This window comes from Oncorhynchus keta, unplaced genomic scaffold, assembly GCF_023373465.1.
Source record: "Oncorhynchus keta strain PuntledgeMale-10-30-2019 unplaced genomic scaffold, Oket_V2 Un_contig_17648_pilon_pilon, whole genome shotgun sequence".
Classification (NCBI taxonomy): domain Eukaryota; kingdom Metazoa; phylum Chordata; class Actinopteri; order Salmoniformes; family Salmonidae; genus Oncorhynchus; species Oncorhynchus keta.
This window is the reverse complement of record NW_026280517.1, coordinates 1-18,025: the sequence shown is the minus strand read 5'-3', so window position 1 is coordinate 18,025 and position 18,025 is coordinate 1. Positions and strand designations below refer to the sequence as shown.

The following is an 18,025-nucleotide window of genomic DNA, read 5'->3' as shown; positions in this document are numbered from 1 at the left end:
TAGTTAACTATACATGGTTGATGATATTACTAGATTAACTAGCTTGTCCTGCGTTGCATATAATCAATACGGCGCCTGTTAATTTTATCATCGAATCACAGCAGGAATGTACTTAACCATAAACATCAATGCCTTTCTTAAAATCAATACACAGAAGCATATTTTTTTAAACCTGCATATTTAGTTAAAATAAATGAATGTTAGCAGGCAATATTAACTAGGGAAATTGTGTCACTTCTCTTGTGTTTATTGCATGCAGAGTCAGGGTATACGGAACAGTTTGGGCCGCCTGGCTCGTTGCGAACTAATTTGTCATAATTCAACATAATTATGACATAACATTGAAGGTTGTGTAATGTAACAGCAATATTTAGACTTAGGGATGCCACCCGTTCGATAAAATACGGAACGGTTCCGTATATCACTGAAAGAATAAACGTTTTGCTTTCTAAATGATAGTTTCCGGATTTGACCATATTAATGCCTAAAGGCTCGTATTTCTGTGTTTATTGTATTATAATTAAGTCTATGATTTGATATTTGATAGAGCAGTCTGACTGAGCGGTGGTAGGCAGCAGCAGGCTCGTAAACGTTCATTCAAACTCACTGCGTTTGTCAGCAGCTCTTAGCAATGCTTGACAGCGCGGTGTATGACTTCAAGCCTATCAACTCCTGAGATTAGGCTGGTAATACTCAAGTGCCTATTAGAACATCCAATAGTCAAACATATGAAATACAAATGGTATAGAGAGAAATAGTCGATGCGTCATAATTCCTATATTAACTACAACCTAAAACGTCTTTACTGGGAATATTGAATATTTAAACCAAATTGAGCATGTTTTATTATTTATTTGACACTAAATAGATTTTATTTACGTATTATATTAAGTTAAAATAAGTGTTCATACAGTATTGTTGTAATTGTCATTATTACAAATATATATATAAAAATCGGCATTGGCTTTTTTTGTTCTTCCAATAAATCGGTATCGGCATTGAACAATCATAATCAGTCTTCCCCTAATATAAACGCTACATGGCCACGCAGAGTGCCTGGATACGGCCCTTAGCCGTGGTATATTGGATATGTACCACAACCCCCCGAGGTGCCTTATTGCTATTATTAACTGGCTACCAACGTAATTAGATGAAAAAATAAAAGTGGTGTCATACCTATGGTATACCATGGCTTTCAGACAAATCAGCATTCAGGACTCAAACCAACCAGTTTATAATGGGGGGGTGGGGGTGATTGGGCTTTATTTTAAAGGGTTTCTTATCATCAACACCAAACGTGTGTGTGTACTGTGTACCAAAAACAATCACTTTGAATAGTAAATGAGCTTTCAAATCATTGCGCACACGATTTCCATAGAAGAAGCACAAACCAGACTGAATAGTCATCTGAAATATCTGAACACTTAAATCTGAGTTTGTGCAGAGAAGCCTATTTGGTATTGATAAGGGGAACCAGATGTAGTCACTAGAATAGAGGGACTCAACACCGACTGCTGCTTCCTTTTAAAGTGTCAATCTGCAGCTCCAACAATAACAAAGCAGACACCTGCCACTGAGGGGGCGGGGCTGGAGAAATGTTACCACTCAAATGGAGAGAGCAATGATACCAGTACTGACCATCCATGACATCAAAATAATACTTTTACCATGTTGAGGCTATAACATGGTTACATTTAAATTGTTTACTAAGGAATAAAACAAGCTTTTGGGTTCGGATGGGGAACGTCAGGTTAACTAAGCTCAAAGTATTTCTAAGTTATATTCTTCAAGACTCAATAGATATATTTAAAAGTAAAACATTTAAAATAATAAAATGATGAATGCCACATTCAAAACAACAGGGAACTCTGGGGGAAAAAATGGGCTCCATCAGGGAAATATCGATTTGAAAGGTCATTCAACTCGAATTCCAACTCGGGAAGTAGGGCCTCTTTCTAGAGCGCAAACTTCCCGATCTGAAGATCACGGACGTCATGATTTGACCTCTTATTTTTCTGAGGCATTTATAAGTTATAGTGCATTCAGATCCCTTAATTTTTTCCACATTTTGTTAGACTTATTCTAAAATTGATTCAATGTTTTAATCCATAATGACAAAGCGATAACAGTTTTGTAGACATTTTTGCAAATGTAATAAAACAATACCTTAATTACATAAGTATTAGGACCCTTTGCTTGGAGACTTAAAATTGAGCTCAGGTGCATCCTGTTTCCATTGATCATCCTTTAGATGTTTCTACAACTTGGAGTCCACTTGTGGTACTGTAAATTCAATTAATTGGACATGATTTGGAAAGGCACACACACACACACACACCTGTCTATATAAATGTCCCACAGATGACAGTGCATGTCGGCAGGGTAGCCTAGTGGTTAGAGAGTTGGACTAGTAACTGAAAGATTGCAAGTTGAAATCCCTGAGCTGACAAGGTACAAATCTGTCATTCTGCCCCTGAACAGGCAGTTATAACCCACTGTTCCTAGGCTGTCATTGAAAATAAGAATTTGTTCTTAACTGACTTGCCTAGTTAAATAAAGGTTAAACATTTTTTTTTAAATGTCAGAGCAAACACCAAGCCATGAGGTTGAAGGAATTGTCCCTAGAGTTTCCGAGACAGGATTGTGTTGATGCACAGATCTGGGGAAGGGTACCAAAAGATTTCTCCAGCATTGAAGGTCCCCCAAGAACACAGTGGCATCTATCATTCTTAAATGGAAGAAGTTTGGAACCACCAAGACTCTTTCTAGAGCCAGCCGCCAGACCAAACTGAGCAATCAGGGGAGAAGGGGCCTTGTTCAGGGAGGTGACCAAGAACCCGATGGTGACTCTGATAGAGCTCCAGAGTTCCTCTGTGGAGAGGAAGAACAACCACTTCCAGAAGGACAACCATTTCTGCAGCACTCCACCAATCAAGTTAGAGTGGCCAGACAGAAGACACTCCTCAGTAAAAGGCATGACAGTCCGCTTGGAGTTTGCCAAAAGGCACCTAAAGGAGTCCGACTACGAGAAACAAGATTATCTGGTCTAATGAAGCGTCACGTCTGGAGGAAACTAGGCACCGCTCATCACCTGGCCAATACCAATCCTTACAGTGAAGCATGGTGGTGGCAGCATGATGCTGTGGGGATGCTTTTCAGCAGGAGGGACAGAGACTAGTCACAATTGACGGAAAGATGAACAGAACAAAGTACAGGGAGAGATCCTTGATGAAAACCTGCTCCAGAGCGCCCAGGACCTCAGAATGGGGTGAAGGTTCACCTTCCAACAGGACAACGACCCCAGGCACACAGCCAAGACAATGCAAATCAAATCAAAGTTTGTCACGTGCGCCAAATACAACCTTACAGTGAAATGCTTACTTACAGGTTCTAACCAATAGTGCAAAAAAGGGTATTAGGTGAACAATAGGTAAGTAAAGAAATAAAACAGCAGTAAAAAGACAGGCTGTATACAGTAGCGAGGCTATAAAAGTAGCGAGGCTACATACAGACACCGGTTAGTCAGGCTGATTGAGGTAGTATGTACATGTCGATATGGTTAAAGTGACTATGCATATATGATGAACAGAGAGTAGCAGTAGCGTAAAAGAGGGGTTAGCGGGTGGTGGGACACAATGCAGATAGCCCGGTTAGCCAATTGAGGTAGTATGTACATGAATGTATAGTTAAAGTGACTATGCATATATAATAAACAGAGAGTAGCAGCATCGTAAAAAGAGGGTTTGGGGGGTGGCACACAATGCATAGTCCATGTAACCATTTGGTTACCTGTTCAGGAGTCTTATGGCTTGGGGGTAAAAACTATTGAGAAGCCTTTTTGTCCTAGACTTGGCACTCTGGTACCGCATGGGTAGTAGAAAGAATAGTCTATGACTGGGGTGGCTGGGGTCTTAGAATTGTTTTAGGGCCTTCCCTGACACCGCCTGGTGTAGAGGTCCTGGGTGGCAGGCAGCTTTTCCCCAGTGATGTACTGGGCCGTACACACTACCCTCTGTAGTGCCTTGCGGTCAGAGGCCGAGCAGTTGCTGTACCAGGCAGTGATGCAACCGGTCAGGATGCTCTCGATGTTGCAGCTGTAGAACTTTTGAGGATCTCAGGATCCATGCCAAATCTTTTTAGTTTCCTGAGGGGGAATAGGCTTTGTCATGCCCTCTTCACTACTGTCTTGGTGTGTTTGGACCAATCTAGTTTGTTGTTGATGTGGACACCAAGGAATTTGAAGCTCTCAACCTGCTCCACTACAGCCCTGTCGATGAGAATGGGGCGTGCTCGGTCCTCCTTTTCCTGTAGTGAAGTGGCTTCGGGACAAGTCTCAAGGTCCTTGAGTGGCCCAGCCAGAGTCTGGATTTGAACCCGATGCAACATCTCTGGAGACCTGAAAATAGCTGTGCAGCAACGCTCCTCATCCAACCTTACAGAGCTTAAGAAGAATGGGAGAAACTCTCCAAATACAGGTGTGCCAAGCTTGTAGAGTCATACCCAAGAAGACTCGAGGCAGTAATCACTGCCAAAGGTGCTTCAACAAAGTACTGAGTAAAGGGTCTAAATACTTTTGTAAAATGTGGTTAGTTTTTTTTATTGGTAATACATTTGCAAACATTTCTAAACCTGTTTTTGCATTGTCATTATGGGGCATTGTGTGTAGATTGAGGGGAAAAAAACAATTTAATCCATTTTAGAATAAGGCTGTAATGTAACAAAATGTGGAAAAAGTCAAGGGGTCTGAATACTTTCTGAACGCACTGTATATTCTTCAAGACTCAATGGAAATGAATTTAAAGTCTAAAAATGGATAAAGCAACGGCAGATTGCCCCTTTAAATCAAAATAGTGACTTTCAGTCTGTAGTGTGAGCTGTGTTTTGTATGTATGTATGTTAGTGTACTAGCAGATCAGTGATACAATACTACTTCTGTTCATCACCAAGCAATGTAGCTACAACAACTTGTCAAAGATTGAGACCAACCAACACAGCTACAATGTAGTAACCTTTATTGCTTTCCTTCAACAACTTCATTTCCATTACAAAAAAATTCAATGGTTAATTTGCATTATCCCCCGGTTCCCACCATCCCAACCTCATAAGAATAGTACAGATACCATTCATTGTACAGTTTAAGAACAATTCATTAAAAACTTCACTGATATCAAACTGAATGGCAACATGAGGCCAATCCAAGCCACTTTATAGGGGACTGAAATGTCTAGTCACACGGTGCTGAAAGATCGCCTGTCCTCAGTGATCGTCACTGGTTTAGGAGTTTCACATAGCAGTACTATGACAGTTTATTCTGTGTTCTATTGTTGTACAGCGTAGGTTAGATACGGAGAAAATGCACCTTGGACTGCTCTTAACAAGCTCCCCAGTAGGCCACGTTTCCTAGTCCCAGCCTGCTTAAGTACTCAACTACCAAGAGATAATGCACACCAAGGCAATGCCAATGATGGGAAAAAGTACCCAAATGTCATACTTGAGTAAAAGTAAAGTTACCTTAATAGAAAATGACAAGTAAAAGTCATCTAGTAAAATACTACTTGAGTAAAAGTTTAAATTTAGGTTTTAAAATATACTTAAGTATCAAAAGTAAATGTAATTGCTAAAATATACTTAAGTATCAAAGCAAAAGTAAGACTAATTTAAAATTCCTTATATTAAAGTAAACCAGACAGTACAATTCTTGTTTTTTAAATTTACGGATAGCCAGGCCACACGCCAACACTCAGACATCATTTACAAATTAAGAATTTGTGTTTAGTGAGTCCGCCAGATCAGAGGCAGTAGGGATGTTCTCTTGATAAGTGTGTGCATTTAACCCTTTTCTGTTCTGCTAAGCAAAATGTAGCAAGTACTTTTGGGTGTCAGGGAAAATGTATGGAGTAAAAAGTACATTATTTTCTTTAGGAATGTAGTGAAGTAAAAGTTGCCAAAAATATAACTAGTAAAGAAAAGTACAGATACCCCAAAAAATGACTTAAGTAATATTTAAAAGTATTTTTACACCACTGGTAAGCACAAAGTCAGACGGAATGAGAACGTACGGAAATTTCCAACATTCATAGTATGGGGCCCATAATTGACCCAGAGGGCAAAACAGCTGCTAAAACAGAAGACTGTTTGTTTTCATCAAGGTGTTCAGATGGAAGCGGTCAGTCAGTTATTGAACTTGAGGAGTCTCCTCTTTATTGAAGTCAAAACAAATTCTTGCCCCCCGTACGACTTACACCCAATGTTTCATAACCTTCATTCCATATTTGTATAACACTATAGATTTAAATAAAACTAATTCAATCACATGAATTAAACTCAATCACAGAGCCATGAACAGCAGACTGATGCCTTTCCCAGTAGGACTCCTGTAACAGTATACATATTGGATAATCAACCAAAAGCATTGCTATTCATTAAACACTAAATCAACGGGACAAAATTAAGAATTTTTCTTTACAAAACTGCCTACAACAGAATAGCCAATAAAAGAAGAGCACAGAGAAACCCACCTATCAGTGTTGTCCAGTGTCATATAGGTAAAAAGGGTTTACAGCTGAAAGGGAGGGGCAGAGAAACACACAGCAACATCTTCTAGCAACACAAGTGGATTGACAATGAGGGAGTCAGTCAGTGAGCAACAGAGTGAAAGTGAGAGACAACACAGAGAGAGAGAGAAACAACACAGAGGGAGAGAGAAACAACACAGAGGGAGAGAGAAACAACACAGAGGGAGAGAGAAACAACACAGAGGGAGAGAGAAACAACACAGAGGGAGAGAGAAACAACACAGAGGGAGAGAGAGACAACACAGAGGGAGAGAGCGACAACACAGAGGGAGAGAGAGCGACAACACAGAGGGAGAGAGAGCGACAACACAGAGGGAGAGAGAGCGACAACAAGAGGGAGAGGAGAGACAACACAGAGGGAGAGAGAGCGACAACACAGAGGGAGAGAGAGCGACAACACAGAGGAGAGACAGAGCGACAACACAGAGGGAGAGAGAGACAACACAGAGGGAGAGAGAGCGACAACACAGAGAGAGAGAGAGCGACAACACAGAGAGAGAACACAGAGAGAGGAGAGAGAGAGAGAAAAAACACAGAGAGAGAGAGAACACAGAAACAACACAGAGGGAGAGAGAAACAACACAGAGGGAGAGAGAAACAACACAGAGGAGAGAGAAACAACACAGAGGGAGAGAGAAACAACACAGAGGGAGAGAGAAACAACACAGAGGAGAGAGAAACAACACAGAGGAGAGAGAGCCACAACACAGAGGGAGAGAGAAACAACACAGAGGGAGAGAGAGCGACAACAGAGAGAGAGAGAAACAACACAGAGGGAGAGAGAACAACACAGAGGGAGAGAGAAACAACACAGAGGGAGAGAGAAACAACACAGGGAGAGAGAAACAACACAGAGGGAGAGAGAAACAACAGAGGAGAGAAACAGAGAGAGGTGCGACAACAGAGAGAAGAACCCAGGAGAGACAACACAGAGAGAGAGAGACAACAGAGAGGGAGAGAGAGAACACAGAGAGGGAGACAACACAAAGAGAAAGAGAGGGAGAGAGAACACAGAGAGAGAGAACACAGAAGGGGAGAGAGAGAGAGAGACAAAAGACACAGAAAGAGAGTGACGGGGAGAAAGAAAGACTGACAGAGACGGTGAGACAAGGGCCTCATTGAGCCCATTGGTTCCTGAGACTGATCTAAATAGATACATGTATATAAAAAGGTACATATAGCCTGCCCAACCCTCTCGTTGTGCGGCAGGCGTATCTAAAGTGCACAGATATAAAGACAGGAAATAAAGAACATTAATTACCAGCCAGCCACAAACAACGACACTGCTCCCTCCTCCTGCCCCCCTCCCCCCCAACTCTGCAATGTTGACACACTCAAAATAAATAAAATGCATTACATTTTGTAAAGATATAGATAATAATGATAAAAATATATATATAGACAATCTAAAATATATACCCCATAACAGAAAATATTCCATTGGATGTAAACCGTTTAAATGGATAAAAGTGGGTTTCCCCTCGTCATCATAACCAAGGGGAGGCTACAGCTCTGGTAAGACTTCCTTGGTGTAGGTGCACTACACTAGATTAAACCCAGGCTACCACAGCCATGTACAGTAACACTATTGAACAGCTTTAAACCTGCCCTAAAGAAGGCATCAGTTTTAGAAACCTCCATAGACTTACTCTATACATATTTTCTTCCTTTCAAGTCCACCATTATGTATGGACACTGCAGGCAATACCCTCACCATTATGTATGTATGGACACTGCAGGCAATACCCTCACCATTATGTATGTATGGACACTGCAGGCAATACCCTCACCATTATGTATGTATGGACACTGCAGGCAATACCCTCACCATTATGTATGTATGGACACTGCAGGCAATACCCTCACCATTATGTATGTATGGACACTGCAGGCAATACCCTCACCATTATGTATGTATGGACACTGCAGGCAATACCCTCACCATTATGTATGTATGGACACTGCAGACAATGTATGTATGGACACTGCAGACAATACCCTCATTATGTATGTATGGACACTGCAGACAATACCCTCACCATTATGTATGTATGGACACTGCAGACAATACCCTCACCATTATGTATGTATGGACACTGCAGGCAATACCCTCACCATTATGTATGTATGGACACTGCAGACAATACCCTCACCATTATGTATGTATGGACACTGCAGACAATACCCTCACCATTATGTATGTATGGACACTGCCCTCACCATTATGTATGTATGGACAAGGCAATACCCTCACCATTATGTATGTATGTATGTATGACACTGCAGACAATACCCTCACCATTATGTATGTATGGACACTGACAATACCCTCACCATTATGTATGTATGGACACTGCAGGCAATACCCTCACCATTATGTATGTATGGACACTGCAGGCAATGGACACTGCAGGCAATACCCTCACCATTATGTATGTATGGACACTGCAGGCAATACCCTCACCATTATGTATGTATGGACACTGCAGGCAATACCCTCACCATTATGTATGTATGGACACTGCAGACAATACCCTCACCATTATGTATGTATGGACACTGCAGACAATACCCTCACCATTATGTATGTATGGACACTGCAGACAATACCCTCACCATTATGTATGTATGGACACTGCAGACAATACCCTCACCATTATGTATGTATGGACACTGCAGACAATACCCTCACCATTATGTATGTATGGACACTGCAGACAATACCCTCACCATTATGTATGTATGGACACTGCAGGCAATACCCTCACCATTATGTATGTATGGACACTGCAGGCAATACCCTCACCATTATGTATGTATGGACACTGCAGGCAATACCCTCACCATTATGTATGTATGGACACTGCAGGCAATACCCTCACCATTATGTATGTATGGACACTGCAGACAATACCCTCACCATTATGTATGTATGGACACTGCAGGCAATACCCTCACCATTATGTATGTATGGACACTGCAGGCAATACCCTCACCATTATGTATGTATGGACACTGCAGGCAATACCCTCACCATTATGTATGTATGGACACTGCAGGCAATACCCTCACCATTATGTATGTATGGACACTGCAGGCAATACCCTCACCATTATGTATGTATGGACACTGCAGACAATACCCTCACCATTATGTATGTATGGACACTGCAGACAATACCCTCACCATTATGTATGTATGGACACTGCAGGCAATACCCTCACCATTATGTATGTATGGACACTGCAGGCAATACCCTCACCATTATGTATGTATGGACACTGCAGGCAATACCCTCACCATTATGTATGTATGGACACTGCAGGCAATACCCTCACCATTATGTATGTATGGACACTGCAGGCAATACCCTCACCATTATGTATGTATGGACACTGCAGGCAATACCCTCACCATTATGTATGTATGGACACTGCAGGCAATACCCTCACCATTATGTATGTATGGACACTGCAGGCAATACCCTCACCATTATGTATGTATGGACACTGCAGACAATACCCTCACCATTATGTATGTATGGACACTGCAGACAATACCCTCACCATTATGTATGTATGGACACTGCAGACAATACCCTCACCATTATGTATGTATGGACACTGCAGGCAATACCCTCACCATTATGTATGTATGGACACTGCAGGCAATACCCTCACCATTATGTATGTATGGACACTGCAGGCAATACCCTCACCATTATGTATGTATGGACACTGCAGGCAATACCCTCACCATTATGTATGTATGGACACTGCAGACAATACCCTCACCATTATGTATGTATGGACACTGCAGGCAATACCCTCACCATTATGTATGTATGGACACTGCAGGCAATACCCTCACCATTATGTATGTATGGACACTGCAGGCAATACCCTCACCATTATGTATGTATGGACACTGCAGGCAATACCCTCACCATTATGTATGTATGGACACTGCAGGCAATACCCTCACCATTATGTATGTATGGACACTGCAGACAATACCCTCACCATTATGTATGTATGGACACTGCAGACAATACCCTCACCATTATGTATGTATGGACACTGCAGACAATACCCTCACCATTATGTATGTATGGACACTGCAGACAATACCCTCACCATTATGTATGTATGGACACTGCAGACAATACCCTCACCATTATGTATGTATGGACACTGCAGGCAATACCCTCACCATTATGTATGTATGGACACTGCAGGCAATACCCTCACCATTATGTATGTATGGACACTGCAGGCAATACCCTCACCATTATGTATGTATGGACACTGCAGGCAATACCCTCACCATTATGTATGTATGGACACTGCAGGCAATACCCTCACCATTATGTATGTATGGACACTGCAGGCAATACCCTCACCATTATGTATGTATGGACACTGCAGGCAATACCCTCACCATTATGTATGTATGGACACTGCAGGCAATGCCCTCACCATTATGTATGTATGGACACTGCAGGCAATACCCTCACCATTATGTATGTATGGACACTGCAGGCAATACCCTCACCATTATGTATGTATGGACACTGCAGACAATACCCTCACCATTATGTATGTATGGACACTGCAGACAATACCCTCACCATTATGTATGTATGGACACTGCAGGCAATACCCTCACCATTATGTATGTATGGACACTGCAGGCAATACCCTCACCATTATGTATGTATGGACACTGCAGACAATACCCTCACCATTATGTATGTATGGACACTGCAGACAATACCCTCACCATTATGTATGTATGGACACTGCAGGCAATACCCTCACCATTATGTATGTATGGACACTGCAGACAATACCCTCACCATTATGTATGTATGGACACTGCAGGCAATACCCTCACCATTATGTATGTATGGACACTGCAGGCAATACCCTCACCATTATGTATGTATGGACACTGCAGGCAATACCCTCACCATTATGTATGTATGGACACTGCAGACAATACCCTCACCATTATGTATGTATGGACACTGCAGGCAATACCCTCACCATTATGTATGTATGGACACTGCAGGCAATACCCTCACCATTATGTATGTATGGACACTGCAGACAATACCCTCACCATTATGTATGTATGGACACTGCAGGCAATACCCTCACCATTATGTATGTATGGACACTGCAGGCAATACCCTCACCATTATGTATGTATGGACACTGCAGGCAATACCCTCACCATTATGTATGTATGGACACTGCAGGCAATACCCTCACCATTATGTATGTATGGACACTGCAGGCAATACCCTCACCATTATGTATGTATGGACACTGCAGACAATACCCTCACCATTATGTATGTATGGACACTGCAGGCAATACCCTCACCATTATGTATGTATGGACACTGCAGACAATACCCTCACCATTATGTATGTATGGACACTGCAGGCAATACCCTCACCATTATGTATGTATGGACACTGCAGACAATACCCTCACCATTATGTATGTATGGACACTGCAGGCAATACCCTCACCATTATGTATGTATGGACACTGCAGACAATACCCTCACCATTATGTATGTATGGACACTGCAGGCAATACCCTCACCATTATGTATGTATGGACACTGCAGACAATACCCTCACCATTATGTATGTATGGACACTGCAGACAATACCCTCACCATTATGTATGTATGGACACTGCAGACAATACCCTCACCATTATGTATGTATGGACACTGCAGGCAATACCCTCACCATTATGTATGTATGGACACTGCAGGCAATACCCTCACCATTATGTATGTATGGACACTGCAGGCAATACCCTCACCATTATGTATGTATGGACACTGCAGGCAATACCCTCACCATTATGTATGTATGGACACTGCAGGCAATACCCTCACCATTATGTATGTATGGACACTGCAGGCAATACCCTCACCATTATGTATGTATGGACACTGCAGGCAATACCCTCACCATTATGTATGTATGGACACTGCAGACAATACCCTCACCATTATGTATGTATGGACACTGCAGACAATACCCTCACCATTATGTATGTATGGACACTGCAGGCAATACCCTCACCATTATGTATGTATGGACACTGCAGGCAATACCCTCACCATTATGTATGTATGGACACTGCAGGCAATACCCTCACCATTATGTATGTATGGACACTGCAGACAATACCCTCACCATTATGTATGTATGGACACTGCAGGCAATACCCTCACCATTATGTATGTATGGACACTGCAGACAATACCCTCACCATTATGTATGTATGGACACTGCAGGCAATACCCTCACCATTATGTATGTATGGACACTGCAGGCAATACCCTCACCATTATGTATGTATGGACACTGCAGACAATACCCTCACCATTATGTATGTATGGACACTGCAGACAATACCCTCACCATTACTCCAAAATAACAAGACCGCTCAATCGAGAAATGTGAGAACCTTTTGTTTTTGAAACATTATCTTATTATAGACCGTTTCCAATTTGGGATTGTTTAAGATTAGTAAGAGATGTTTGCCAATTAATTCAAGAAATATTCTGCAAACTATGGGCTATGCTGTGGTCTGTCATGTTCACTTTGACAGAACATACTCAGCCTTTCAACCTACTGTGACTGATAATCTGAATCAACAGCACATCGTACACATGACTGATATTGTGAAAAGACATCTTAAGCTGCTCTTAAGTTTCTTACACTTGTACACACACACCCATGTGCACACACACACACACTATTACATCTAATATGTGCTCCAAATGTATTTGGACCTTTTGTTGAGCATCACCTGCTTTCTCAAACAGAAAGTGTCTATTGTTCAGACGGAGCCAGATAGAGTGCTGTGAGTCGTAGCCGTCGTTGTGGTCAAACCACCGGGGTGCTTGGACTGCTGTTAGGCCTACTGCTTCCTATAAACCACCCGGGGTGCTTGGACTGCTGTTAGGCCTACTGCTTCCTATAAACCACCCGGGGTGCTTGGACAGCTGTTAGGCCTACTGCTTCCTATAAACCACCCGGGGTGCTTGGACTGCTGTTAGGCCTACTGCTTCCTATAAACCACCCGGGGTGCTTGGACTGCTGTTAGGCCTACTGCTTCCTATAAACCACCCGGGGTGCTTGGACTGCTGTTAGGCCTACTGCTTCCTATAAACCACCCGGGTGCTTGGACTGCTGTTAGGCCTACTGCTTCCTATAAACCACCCGGGGTGCTTGGACTGCTGTTAGGCCTACTGCTTCCTATAAACCACCCGGGGTGCTTGGACTGCTGTTAGGCCTACTGCTTCCTATAAACCACCCGGGGTGCTTGGACTGCTGTTAGGCCTACTGCTTCCTATAAACCACCCGGGGTGCTTGGACTGCTGTTAGGCCTACTGCTTCCTATAAACCACCCGGGGTGCTTGGACTGCTGTTAGGCCTACTGCTTCCTATAAACCACCTGGGGACAGTCTTGACAAGTTTGAAATGCTTACATCAACTCTTCTAATATAATGCACTAAGGGCGATAGAGGCCACTACATGCATTCATAATGCATTGCCCTCAAAGTAAGTGTTACGAGGACAGACTGTACACCATATCACAGAGACTATGGATATGTTGGTAAAAAGCCCAATGAAAGTCATTCCAAGAAGACCAAGTGGTTCCTTAAAAAAGGCACACCTGAATCTAAAGTTAATGTTTTTTCACCTTAAAACGATGATAAAATTAAAAAGAGAAATTTCCCTCGGACTAATTTCACAATAAGAACTAAAGAAACATGGCTAAGTAGAAGTGGTTGTGTCTTTGTGTGCCCCCTTGGCATTGGTATGGTAGCAGCTGTTAGGGCAACAGACCGGGCCATGAAGGACACTGCCCCCTGCTGTGTGGGAGGACAACGCCACCTGGTGGGCTAGAGGCTGAAGTGGCACCCTTCCTGCTCCTCCCGTCCCTCCTTCATAAGGAGGTCTCAGCATCCCCATACTTCTCCCCCTGGTCATTCTCCAAGTTTATCTTCACACAGGACACCTTCACCTGGCTGGGAACAGAGAATAACACCATCATCACCACCAAAATTCAGTTCATTCATAGATTTTTAAAAATTATATCTAAATATAGCTGTTTAAAATGAATTAATTAAACTTCAATTTTAGTAAGTTAAATCCTCCAAACTCATTCAAAAAATGACAACCCAATACAGTGAGTATGAACCCACTCACCACCCCTTTGCCACACAACGTGCAATGTTGCAATGTTTAAATGCAACATTGCAAGACTGAATGTACCCCAGGTGGACCCAAATGCTCTTATCTTTGGTTTATTTGAAAATATTGGCAGTTCTAAGAAATTTGCCACACATCCAGTAATATTGATTTGCAAGTTGGTGCATCATAGTATCGCGATTGTGGGTGGGAGTGTTATAATTAGCCTTTACGCTCTTAGTTCATTGAAAGGTTATTCAAAGGTTAGTATACTGTCAAGCACAAAAAGGTATGGGTTCAACTTCTGGACTATATAGGACAATAAGGTGGAGACATAGAAACACGAGGCTGGATTCCAAAAGGGAACACTTGCTCCCTTCTCTGGCCCTCAACCTTGAGAGTAAGCAATAATAGCCTAATACAAGGTTTCATCAACATTCCCCCACATGTAAAAGCATGTGATTGAGACACATATTGACATGCATGAAATTAATGTACATTTTTAAATAGTTTCAGAATTAATTTTCAAAATATTTAAATAGAAAAGTATTTATTTATTGGTTGAAATATTTAGTCAAAATGATTATCAGGGTGTGATTTTCTGAGAGGGATGGGAGCATGCTTCTGGGTTTCGCCCCAGAAGCCAGACAGGAAGAGGAAGGGTGAGCATCTGAACCATACCGAGGAGGAGTTATAGCTACCTGCCACTATGCTTCAGAGCTTTGGCACTGTCAGAGTTCATGGAGACAGACTTCCAATTGGCAGTTTTGGCCATTTCATCAGAAATGTTTACCATAGAGGGGTCCAAACTGCAGGGGAACAAACACACACCACAACACCCTAAGCTGGCGTACACAAACACACATTTTCAAGGACACCCCCCCCCAGTGTGGTTCTCATTTCTGAAACAAACTCATGAATGATCTTTGCTTGGCTGCAGTCAACATACAGTATTACAGAGGACCCTTAGAAAACTATCATAACCACTATAAATTGCAATACTAAGGGAAATTAGCTATTTAGCATTACTTCAAATATAATAGTTGGATGAAATACTCGCTTGTTTGCAAGGACAGTCTGTGATTGGTCGTTTTTCTGGTGGTTGTTATGGGGCTGAGGGGGGGGGAGTGTCATGTTCAACAACAAATCAAACAAACACGAGGGCTGCATTTCATTCCACAAGGCTGTCCACTTCCATAGGCCCTTCAGAGGGGAGGAAACTGCGGTGTGGAATGAAACCGGACCGAGGTGGTCGTGGGCAGTTAATCAACCAGGTGGAAGAGCAGCTGTATGAGGAGTGCATGGTGAGACTAGAGCAGGCCTGAGACTGAGCCCACCCCCTGCTCTCTCCTCTGCATCGTGTGGCATGTCCAACTCAACACTGCTGTCACACCTGCTTTGGGAGAGACGGGTCAGTGCTTCAAAAGGGGTTACTCTTCCCTGTTACATGAATATACTAGTCCATAGTTCTCCAAAGTGCTTCACAATGCTTTACAGAACCCGTGAGGAACAGCACTGATGGGCCATGGTGAAAGGGCCGTGACTTCCTCCAAGTATAATGGACATTGATATACTGCATCAAAATTGTCCCCAACCACTAACCTGACTTTGAGGGTCTTGAGGATGCCCGGCCCGTCGCAGGGGTGTGCTATGCCCTCTTCCACTTCCAGCATGCGCTGGGCCTCCTGTAACCATGGAAACAGAGGGAAAGTGTCAGTGGGACTGTCACAGCTCTCTGCAGTAGTCTGTGAGAACAGTTGGACACACACCGCCTTGGCTTTCTTCTTCTTGTCGTCTTCCTTCTTCTTCTTGCTCTCAGGCATCAGGTCGTCCAACCAGCTCAGCTCCCTGTTGGTGAAACATAGATCCAGCAGCTTCCGTATAAACACCAGGGCCAACACCTAGAGACACCAAAACAAAATCAGTGACTTGTACTTTTAACTCTTCATTAAAATGACATCATCCTGACAATCCAATTCTGTGCCATCTCTTTGCTTGACGTATTCTCTGTCTTCAGTTCAGACTTCTGTTTCTGGAAGACATGGCCTGTGAAATGTCTTTCTAGGGCCATACTAACAGCATATCCATATTCTTACCATCATGGGGAAGACTACGGCGGCGGCAGACGCCTTGATGACCCACAGCAGCACCAGGCAGGTGAGCTGCACCAGGGTAAACACATGGACCTTCCACAGGGGAACGTAGCGCAGGTAGATCAGGTCCGGCTGGTGCTTAGCTGGCATGCAGAACAGCTTGATACGGTCAAAGAACTACAGGAGAGGACAACCACAACACAACCATGTTGAGACCACAGGAGGCTGCTGAGGGGAGGACGGCTCATAATAATGTCCCAAACGGAGCAAATGGAATGGCATCAAACACCTGGAAACCATGGAAACCATGTGTTTGATACCATTCCCCTCCAGCCATTACCACTAGTCTGTTCTCTTTTACGCTTTATTTAACTAGGCAAGTCAGTTAAGAACAAATTCTTATATCTTTTATTAGGTGCCACCAAACTCCTGTGGTTCAGATGTACCATTGTGCAAGTGTGGGGGGGAGCAACACTGCAGTGTAAACCTACCGCACTGACCACATGACATAACACACCACACAGACTGACCTGGATGCCTTTGAGTGAGGACACACCCATATAGAGAAACACACCGTAGAGGACTGGCATAGGGATGAACTAGAAAGACAACACAGGGGACAGAAGGTACTTTAGTCATTTAATCATAGTCCTCACCCTTTTCTAATTTCTTTACCCACAAACCACTGGGGTGTGCCAAATAATACTTCCCCTTCCTCATCACTCTGGTATCAAAAAGAAATGATGTTCCAAAACAGTGAAAGGATGATGAGGATCTGATCAACAAACCAGCCTGCAATCCTATAAGAACGGCTCTTCTTGATTTGGACCATCATTCCAGTCTAACAGAGTCTCATCTCACCTTGAGCACAGAGGTCATGAAGACAGAGCAGCCCATGAGGATGAAGATCATGAAGCTGGTGACCCTCTGCTCTCTGATCCCCAGGAACTTGGGCTGTTCCCCGGGGGCCGAGCACTCTGACTCCAGCTTCAGACTGTTGACGTGGGAGATGGAGAGCACGGTGGCCGCTACAAACCAGGGCAGGCCCATGATGGAGCACACCCCCAGCATCACAGACACCACCAGAAGATCCAGGTGGTAGCCACAGCCTTTCTGATGGGGCG

The 18,025-nt window shown here is 43.1% G+C and overlaps 1 protein-coding gene across 1 annotated transcript; it reads right to left on the bottom strand.

The window, feature by feature from the left end:
- Positions 1-13,066: 13,066 nt before the first annotated feature.
- On the bottom strand, positions 13,067-18,020 carry LOC118377923 (electroneutral sodium bicarbonate exchanger 1-like; the record flags this gene model as incomplete). The annotated part of the gene is made up of 7 exons (XM_035764852.2): positions 13,067-14,645; positions 15,510-15,617; positions 16,411-16,493; positions 16,578-16,709; positions 16,905-17,078; positions 17,432-17,500; positions 17,763-18,020. Coding segments are annotated over 7 exons (906 nt in total), but the record flags the coding sequence as incomplete, so codon positions are not given.
- Between the last annotated feature and the right edge of the window lie 5 nt (positions 18,021-18,025).